The 9,808-nt window shown below is 43.1% G+C and overlaps 1 protein-coding gene across 1 annotated transcript; it reads left to right on the top strand.

Annotated features, from left to right (window-relative positions):
• Nucleotides 1–2,014: 2,014 nt before the first annotated feature.
• Nucleotides 2,015–8,700, top strand: LOC126355484 (spidroin-2-like). The gene is made up of 2 exons (XM_050005801.1): nucleotides 2,015–2,067; nucleotides 8,096–8,700. The coding sequence occupies exons 1-2, from the start codon at nucleotides 2,056–2,058 to the stop codon at nucleotides 8,579–8,581; spliced, it is 498 nt and encodes a 165-aa protein (XP_049861758.1). The 5' UTR covers nucleotides 2,015–2,055; the 3' UTR covers nucleotides 8,582–8,700.
• The last annotated feature ends 1,108 nt before the right edge of the window (nucleotides 8,701–9,808 follow it).

Consider the following 9,808-nt stretch of genomic DNA (forward strand, 5'->3'; position numbering starts at 1 on the left):
ACTTTTAGGAATCAAAAAAGAACACAGAAACAAATTTTATAAGTGAGACATACCCAAGATGGTTACGGCTACAATCAGTGAAAACAACAGAACAGTTTTTAAACACAGAAGCCGACATTAAGAGAAGGTGAATGGAATTCTTTGGTCATCTCAACAGTTTACTCAAAAGACACAAAAGATAAGGGACTATCTAACATCAGTTAAGAACCCAACAGCTTAACTGGACGAAATTCGAAAGGACATCAAAACGTAAACATAAAACAAACGGAAATTTAGAAACATATACCTTCACACACAAAGTAGACATGTGGAAACGTAAACAAGAGCAACGTAAAAAAAGAAACATTACAGGCCACGGTGTTCGGGAGAAAGTAAGCACGCCATCTTAGAAGAATTTAAAGCCTATTGAAACAAGAAGAAGAACCTAAAGAAAAGTTAATTGGGTTATTTGCCCAACGCCTTCCATTTGTTGGGAGAATCCGCCGATAATAATACACACACATACACACACACACACACACACACACACACACTGGTCATAAGGGACTCGAGCGTCCGTTACCGCAGCAAAGTATTTTCGACATTTGTCCCTGTGTTGGGCTATTTCCTTCCATTCACCTTCAATACCTAGGCTCCTCAAATCAGCCTTCACCATGTCCTCCCATCTACGCCTCGGTCTCCCCACAGAGCGTTTTCCCCCACCAGTACTCTGCGCGCTGTCTGCCCTCATCCATTCGAGCTACGTGACCCGCCCATCGCAGCCTAAGTGATATAATAATACTGATTATGTCAGAGCTTGAATAGAGTTCGTGAACCACATCGTTATGCAGTTTTCGCCACTCTCCGCTAATGTCACCCCTTTTTGCTCCTAAAATTTTCCCCAAAATTTTATTTTCAAATACTCGAAACGGCTATTCATTTTGGACAGTGAGAGACCAGGCCTCACACCCATACAGCATAACTGGTAGAATAATAGTTTTGTATATTCTAATCTTTAAATTCCTAGATAATACCCGTGATGAAAGTAATCTATTCAGTGAGCAGTAGATCAGGAAATGTTAAGAGTTGGAGACATGCAGTTTGAAAAAGTGAACACATTTAAGTATCTAGGCGTGGACATTACATCGAGAAATGAGATTGAATCCGAACTGAAGAAGAGATTACGGGCGTCATAGTTCCAAATTTATCATACCTGTCGGAATCTAGTAAATTTTGATCCAATAATTCATCGGGCTACATGTCACATCTACGTTTTCGTCATTTTATTCTCCCAGTAATTTGCAACATAGAATTCTGTGTCGGTCACTGAGTAACCCTCAGCTCTTGAATTCCCTTCTCATTCAAACCGCATAAAATTAACTACGTACTCTTAATTTTAGTCAGATGTTCTGTGAGGCCTGCATTTATTGTCATTCTGTACGTCAGCTAAAGATCGCCTTAGCACTTACTAACATTTAGTGGGCACACGTCTAACGAATCACTACATGCTTATACTGGCCAGTAGGTGGAAGTCGCCATCATCGGTCACCGAGAGCTCAGTTACTCAGACGTTGCACTGCAAGTAATTTTCCCACGAGCCTTGTTTCGAGGAGTGTTAGTGGAGGTGATGACGACATCGGCATAACGGGATAAACTGCTCGGCGCGTAAGATCGTCACCGAGGTATGTAGTCATCGTGATGTGTTTCTGCTTCTGCGTAAAGAGCGGTATCGGGTAATTAGCGCACCACTGCAGCTCAAAACTGGAGCTACTAGAGTTGTCGGAGTAACGACCCTAACAAAAAGTGATATGTAATTTGTGTACAGTGGGTACTTCCCGTAATAGTGAAGCGCGAGGGACAGTTCCCGCGGTCGAAATGTCAAGGCTGGCGTCCACGGCCCACGCCCCTCCAGCCTGCTCCTCACGCCCTCTGTGGAGGGACGGACGCGGCTGGGAGGAGACTTTCTCGCGATGAACCCTGGCCTGGCCGGGCCTCGCTATAAAAGCGCCGCCGGCCGGAGCTTGGGGCACAGTCGCTCCCAGCCGCCTCTGATCGTAAGCCACCCACGCGCCAACCATGCAGATTCTGGTGAGTAGCGCAGCAGCACCACGTTGTTGTACGAGGCACGATGTCTTCTCTCTCTAGTAGAACTTACCTATGCTCTCCTTTCACCATCAACTGCGATACCTCCAAAAGTCGTACTTCATGCACTTAAGTTTGTAGTGCACAATTCTTCTAAACAGTGGAATTTGAAAATACTGAAGTAACTTTTTCTCTGACTTGCTTACTGTCCATAGTTAACTTTCACGTAATTCTCCGTTTGATACGTCCGAGTTACGAAATTCCACCCGTGGTTACCGCAGCTCGAATTCATAGTCTTTGCTTGAAGAACATCTACTTTGGCCTAGTTAGAATCATCTTGATTTGACCATCTTAAAACACTTTTTCTTCAAGATCTTTTGGAAAATTGCTCATTCTTATTCTTTCCTTTCGAGTTGGTTCAAAAATGGTTCAAATGGCTCTGAGCACTGTGGGACTCAACTGCTGTGGTCATTAGTCCCCTAGAACTTAGAACTACTTAAACCTAACTAACCTAAGGACATCACACACATCCATGCCCGAGGCAGGATTCGAACCTGCGACTGTAGCAGTGGCACGGTTCCGGACTGCGCGCCTAGAACCGCGAGACCACCACGGCCAGCTTTCGACTTGTTTCCAATTTTTTTACACATCTGAGAACGATACTGATCAAGCTGTCTACCCCGAGACATCAACAGCTTCTATTTCACTTTTGATATTTCTTCCTACCTTCGGTTTTGTTGATGATTTCGCAAGCGTTGCTATAAGTTGTCTCCTCCCACAGAACGAGTACCCTTAAACAAGCAGGTTTTGTCATGAAAAAAGAATGTTGTGTGACGAGAGCTTCCCGTCAGGTATACCTTTCTCAGGAGGCAAGTCTTTCGATTTGACGCCACTTCGGCGACTTGCGCGTCGATGCGGATAAAATGATGATGATTAGCACAACACAACACCCAGTCCCTGAGCGGAGAAAATCGTTGATTCTTTGACTCAGTTTTTTTTATTACAGAGAGCATGCAGGCCTCTGACCGAACACGCTGAGCTACCGTGCCGGCAACCACTCAGCTACAGGGGGCAGATGGTTTTGTGATGAAACTGCCTCAAAGACTGAAACCGTGACACGATCTGGTCTATTCCCTTTGCCGATATGTTCTTACTGCCTAGGACAGTCCAGAATGTCTCGGAACCAACCTCCACCACTTCACTTCTTTCAGTACACATCTCCAAATTTCCGAACATCATTGACGCTCTTCTGTATTCGGTGTTGAACCAGATCTACTAGTGAAGTGAATATCGAATAGAAATATCGTAAACAGACCGTAAGGGGTGCTTTCAGTACCAACGAACTGTTTATTTTAATCTGTGTGTGTTGAAGTACTCGTAAAAAATACGATTCGGCTACACGATTTCAAGTAGCGAATATTCATTGTATTTGAACGGTCTCCCTTTCACTTCGCCACTCACACTTGCGCTCGCTTCAAGCAACATTAGCATCACTGTGAAGTACGTCTCCATTCGCGTATAGAGCTCGGGAAGAATGAGTGCCAAGATGCCTCTTTGCGCGCTACAACTATGCTAATCGTATCTTCACGACCCATAGGGGAATGATACGTAAGGGAGTGTAACATATTCTTAGCTTCGTCACTTAATACTAATTTTGGAAACTATGTCATGAGACAGTTGACGAATATCTTCAAATGTCTGACATGCCAAGTTTTTCAGCTTTTCCGTGAAAGTCTCTTCTGTACCTATCAATGCTGTCGTTCTGTGTATATGTTCAATTCACCTACAAATCCAATCTGGTAAGAAGCCCACACATATGACCAATTTTGTAAATGGGCACAAGAAAATTTTAGGAGTCATCGCCTTTGTAGACCAATCCATTTCATGGGCCCACATTATGTCACACTTACATATTTGTACGAGTTGACTGATTCCACGTGTGATTTATTAATACTTCAGTCATTAGACACTTTTTTGCTTTTTGAGTCGTGCACAGTTTCACATTTATGAACATTTAAAGCAATTGACCAGTCGTAGCACTTTATAAACTTACTACGTTCCGACTGAATATTTTCTGAATCTTTTTTCAGATTGTGCTTCGTTGTAGATAAGTGCACAATATTCAAAGAATATTTAATTAGTCTGACATGTTAGTAACATACGTAAAACATGAAAAGCAAGCGTCCCAACGCACTTCCCTGGACAAATACTTAAGTTACTTCCACACATGTCAACGTCTCTCATTCCTCTATCAACAAATCCTCAACCCAGTATAATTTTTGTTCAAAAAACCGTTGCCATCCTTTTGAGTGAAACACTGCTGGAATGTTTCACATACAGTACTTCAGTTACTGGTACATATGTGCTGAATATTCAGAGATCTACGGCTTCTCTTTTCACTTAAAATCACTGTTCATCATGTGAATTAATTTCACTCATATGAAATAGATGGAGTCGATGAGGATGGAATGAGTTACTTGGTTTCAGTTGTTTAGTCTAAGAAAATCCTAAAGTCCAAGGTAAGGATTTAATGATTAACCAAAAACGTATGCCGGACCTGAACCCGAAACCGCATTTTCTGCTTATCACAAGCTGCTGCGTTATTTATTATATCTGAACACACCTGAAGGCCCTTTCATTTAATCTTCCGATTTTCCATACGCTGATCATACGTTAATCCGATTTTCACTTTAAATTTAGGTAATTTTATCAGTTCATTCACAAAAATAGTAAACGACTTTGCAGCCCTATTTCCTTGCTCGAAAACAAGCAAACCGTCACATATCAGATGTACTGATTTGATCCACGATCATGGAGATTTGTTTTTCAATTTGGTCCTACGAAACTAGGCGTGTAAAACAAAATAAATTATGATTCCATTGTTCTTGACTACAACGTACCATCTATTTCTCATTACCTTGTGACCAGTCACGTGCTGGGCATTTTGTCAGTAAAAGTAAGATGCTAACAATTTAATTTTCGTAGGAAAAACGATCTCTATAACAGTTTCCAAGTCTACAGTCTGCTAAGGCAGTGTTTACGATTTTACAAATCGTGCCTTCGAGTGGTCTATCGAAGTATAACATATTCTACAACTGGTTCCCTGTCTACATTTTAACACCTCAAACCCATACAGTTGCATAATGAAATGCGGAAGACGCTAACACATTGTTCGGTCACATCCCCATTTAGTTCCAAGTGGAGCATGAGAACAACTACTCGGACGTTTTCTGTACTGTGAGGTGCTATTATTTGTTCTAGTCACCAGTGCAGGATCTTCTTGTGTGTTATGTTCTGACGGTAAGGTAGATAGTTCGTGCTCTTGTTTAAACAGGGAGGCTCACTGCATCATGCGATCTAGTATGGACTTCATCCACTTGTGAATTGATAGCGTGACCTTCCCGAGTTCTCTGTTTCTCAGTGTCACCCACGGACCGTCTCCAGTGAAGTGAATTTTGTAATCACTGACATTGAAATCATCAGGTCATGGTAAGTGCTAATTTACTTATACTTCTAAATGATATGTCGGGCACGTTGAAAGTATTATGCCCTGTAATGTACTAGTTTTCCCAACTACTATCTTCCTATCTACAATGATTCAGTAACTGAGTCCTAATTTTGTTTGCCATTAATCAAAATCTAAAAAAAAGTGTCTCACATAAAAACTACAAATCTTCTGTCATTTAAAACACTAACATTAATATTTCTACACATATTTTAATCAGTACACTTATCACAATCATAGTTAAATCCGAATTATGGCAGGTATAAATGACATAAAAGTTCACCACTTTACCGTTTAATACAATTGCAGCAGCAGTGTAAACTTTACATTTTACATGTCAACTCTCTTCAAAATTTTGTGACAGTTATTTACACACTAGTATTATAGTATTTCTCTGACTGTTGTCTTCTGTCTTCTACGTGGTCTTTTCTCCCTGTTTGAAAGTAACTTTCCCTTTATTGCAACAACAACAATCAAAAATATTCTAAATTATTGCCTGTGATACTCTATAATTATTGCTCATTTCAAATGGTTGTTTGTGCAATAAGAGCTTATTGTTGCTTTCATATTGGTAAAACATTAATAAATCAGTTGATTTCTATGGAAGTTCAGTAGATCAACTACTTTTAGTACACTGGTGAGCCGTTACTACGAAGAAGCTAGTGCAGCAGTTCGTGATGTACTGTAGTAATACGATTGTGTGTCTTGCATTAAACTCTACGCTAGAAGGGAGGCAACACTTGAGGCCAGTGCCATTTAAATGTCCCTAACACTGCTCATTCTGTGATCATCTGAACATCAGTGATGGAACAAGTGGGCAGTTAATACCTAAACTCCAGTTCTAGAGAAGTGTGTTGCATTTACCGATGGAGCCAGCTAGATCTAGGTTTCCTGTGACTTTCCTGAACATGGAACTGTGAACACTGAGTAACTGGTATGAAGTGATAGAATTTGTGGCAACTCAGAGTTGAATTTACGACTGTAATGGGCATGTCGGTGTTGTAAAGTCAAACCCCAATTGTAGTTCCTTTGGAGTAGGTGAATGCTACATTTCGGTGTCCCTACATTGTGTTCATTACATTTATTAAGGGATTTAAAGAACACTCTCGCTTTCATGGCTTGCACCTACAAAACTAGACTCCGCTCTGTCCCACTGTGTACAAGATCAGTTGCATAAGACGTAACACCCATCGTCTTTCATGGATGGTTCAAATTAGCAAGGCAATGTTTGCGGAAAATCATGGAAGCCGAGCACCATGTAAAGTTGCTGGATGATTAAACACTTTAACTTCTGAAACAACAGTTATTTTAGGGCAGTTCAGCTGTTTTAAATGTCACCGTTTATTTCTGCTACGGGATTCGGAAGTTCTTGAGAAGCCGCATCCTGTGATATAAGCTTGTGAATATTGACATTTTACATTCTCAAAAACTTCCATTGAATGGAATCGGCTATTGTGGTTTAAACATTATCAGATTATATGCAGTAAGAAGATACTACAAACTTTCAAGATGAATCATATTTTCTCTTTATACGACGTAGACACAGTAAAAGTGTCGATTTTTGTAAATGAACTATATCCTAATTTGTAGCGACTGGGAATGGCTCAGCCACGGCACACATTCAAGTGAAAAGCTTTGGTGGAATAGTGTAAACAGTCAAAAGTTTTGAGTAAACGACAGAGACTGCAAGCGTTTACGTCATAATACTTGTTTCCGGCCTCCTTCACTTGAGATTTTAGCACCTTTCGAGGATATGTTGCCAGACGTTTCAAGGCCAGAATAGGTAAATCTCCCCGCTTAAGGAGCTATAAATGGGAAGGTAAAGTCTGTGGGAGTCAACCTGTGAACCGACTTCTGGCCTGACTGCAGCCCTTCGTTTGCTGCAGCACTATAAGGGGGAGTGTAGAGAGCCCATCACATGGGGTGCCTTTTATCCTTGTGGAAGATTCCAATATTCAACCTGATTGCAGGCTGTGGGGAACTGCGCTCGTCATGGGGGGACTGCAATTAGGAAAAATGGTTACCTCTCTTTTTATTCTTGAGTTGTCGGGCTTCTGACAGGTCTGATACGACCCTCACCCAGTTCCCCTCTTGTGCACCTTTTCATCTCTGAATAGCACTTGCAAACTACATCCTCAGTCATTTGCTGGATGTATTCCAGTCTCTGTCTTTCACAACTGTTTTCACCTACTCTTACGCAGGATTGAACCAGGGATCTCCAGGGCTGGGGACCAGCACGCTAACCTCAAGACCACCTGAGAATCTACACTTATTTCAACATGTCGCTTGATTCTAGAGCTAGGAGAGCACAGCCTGGAGCAAAATTACGTGGCCAAAAAGTTCATTTAGATACCTATAACTGTTCAGAAAATAAAAGGGTGTCATGCATTGACTCACCCTGTACATATTGACAATGTGGACACTGGCCTAGAGTCAGCATCGTGAAGATTTGCCTCGCACTGTTACTACAATAATATCTGCATATTCTAGAGTTAGCTACGGCTGACACGCCGGACTCCTGCCTTGCAGACGGTGCTGAGCTGCCTGCTGGCCGCCGCCGTGGCTAAGCCGGGCTTCCTGGGCGGCGCCGCCCCCGGCCTCCTGGGGGCGGGCTACGCGGGACCCGCCGCCTACGCCGGCTACGCGGGCTACGCTGGCCGCGGACACTTGGCGCCCGCCAACATCGTCATCGGTCCGGGAGGCGTGCCCCTCGACACGCCGGAGGTGGCGGCCGCGCGCAAGGCGCACCTGGCCGCCGTCGCCGCGACGCGCGCCCGCGACGCCGCCATCAACGGCGCCGCCCCCGCCTACGCGGGCTACGCCGGCGCCGCCCCCGCCTATGTCGGCTACGCGGGCTCTGGTGCCGCCGCCGCCGCTGCCGCCGCAGCCGCTGCTGCCGCTTCTGCTGGCTACGCTGGAGCTGGCCCCTACGGTCCCGCCGGCCTGGGCTACGCGGGAGCCGGTCTGGCCGCCCCCAGCATCCTGGCGCTCAAGGCCGGACACCACCTGGGCTGAGCCCCAGCCTTGCTGACCCTCCGAGACTGACCGACGGACGCGTGCACACACTACTCACACGCTTCAAGCATTTGTACAAAGTTATTTATCAATAAAACTACTTTTGCAATATCAAGTAATTTACGACTCTATCTTTAATTTGAGCTAGACACAATTTCTGCATTCATTACCTTCTAACTTGTCCCTTCTTCAACTTCCTCGATTTCTGCTTTCTGTCCCCATTTGGCTCAGTCACATGCTTGGCCATTCTGCAAACATTTTATCTTGAAATCTACTCTGACGGTGTCTAGTCAATTCTACCGTGTCTCCTGAAACGTTGTCTGCCATCGACCTGCATTTTGCTATTTTCTTCCTTGATATGTTCGAAGTACATGTCTGATATTGTGCAGGATATTTATCCTGGTAGCAACTGCATGGAGCAGGAAAGCGGTTGATACGTCCTCCACTAGAGTACAAAAAGTACTTTTATTTTACAGAGGACACCGCAAAGGGAAATTTTCCAGAATCATTTAATAGACGTGTTGCAGCTAATTTAGACGATTAAGGTTACAGCTTGAACTAAACAATTACAATGACCAAAGAAGTAACGCAATTCAAAAATGGCTCTGAGCACTATGGGACTTAACTGCAGAGGTCATCATTCCCCTAGAACGTAGAACTACGTAAACCTAACTAACCTAAGGACATCACACACATCCATGCCCGAGGCAGGATTCGAACCTACGACCGTAGCAATCGCGCGATTCCGGACTGAAGCGGCTAACGCGGCCGGCACTGTTTATCACACAAAAGCACATAGTTTTGTGTGGTTCTTTTAAATAGTACACATAAATGGACTGTTGGGGTACTGAATTTATATTCCGAAAAATTATACACATAATCTCTGTAGCAAATAAACTTCCAAATAAATTTAAATTCCAGTTTTTTAAATTTGCGCATAAAAATTCCACCAGACAGGTACAAAAAGAAAGTCTGTCAAATTGACATTCATTGCTGTGAACTGCATTTTTCTTACTCCCACTCAGAACACATTCTATTTTAACGGACACTTGAAGAAATAGAATAACTCCCATCACAACTTTCCTGATGTTCTTCCTCTGAAACATACTCTTGTTCGATACCAGAATTATTGTCAATGGCTAACCTAAAATCGTCGTCTTTTTCGTTTATTTCTTCATGCATATCACTCACACCTCCCTCCATAGACCGACTACAACTTCATCACAC

Source organism: Schistocerca gregaria, chromosome 3, assembly GCF_023897955.1.
Source record: "Schistocerca gregaria isolate iqSchGreg1 chromosome 3, iqSchGreg1.2, whole genome shotgun sequence".
NCBI lineage: Eukaryota > Metazoa > Arthropoda > Insecta > Orthoptera > Acrididae > Schistocerca > Schistocerca gregaria.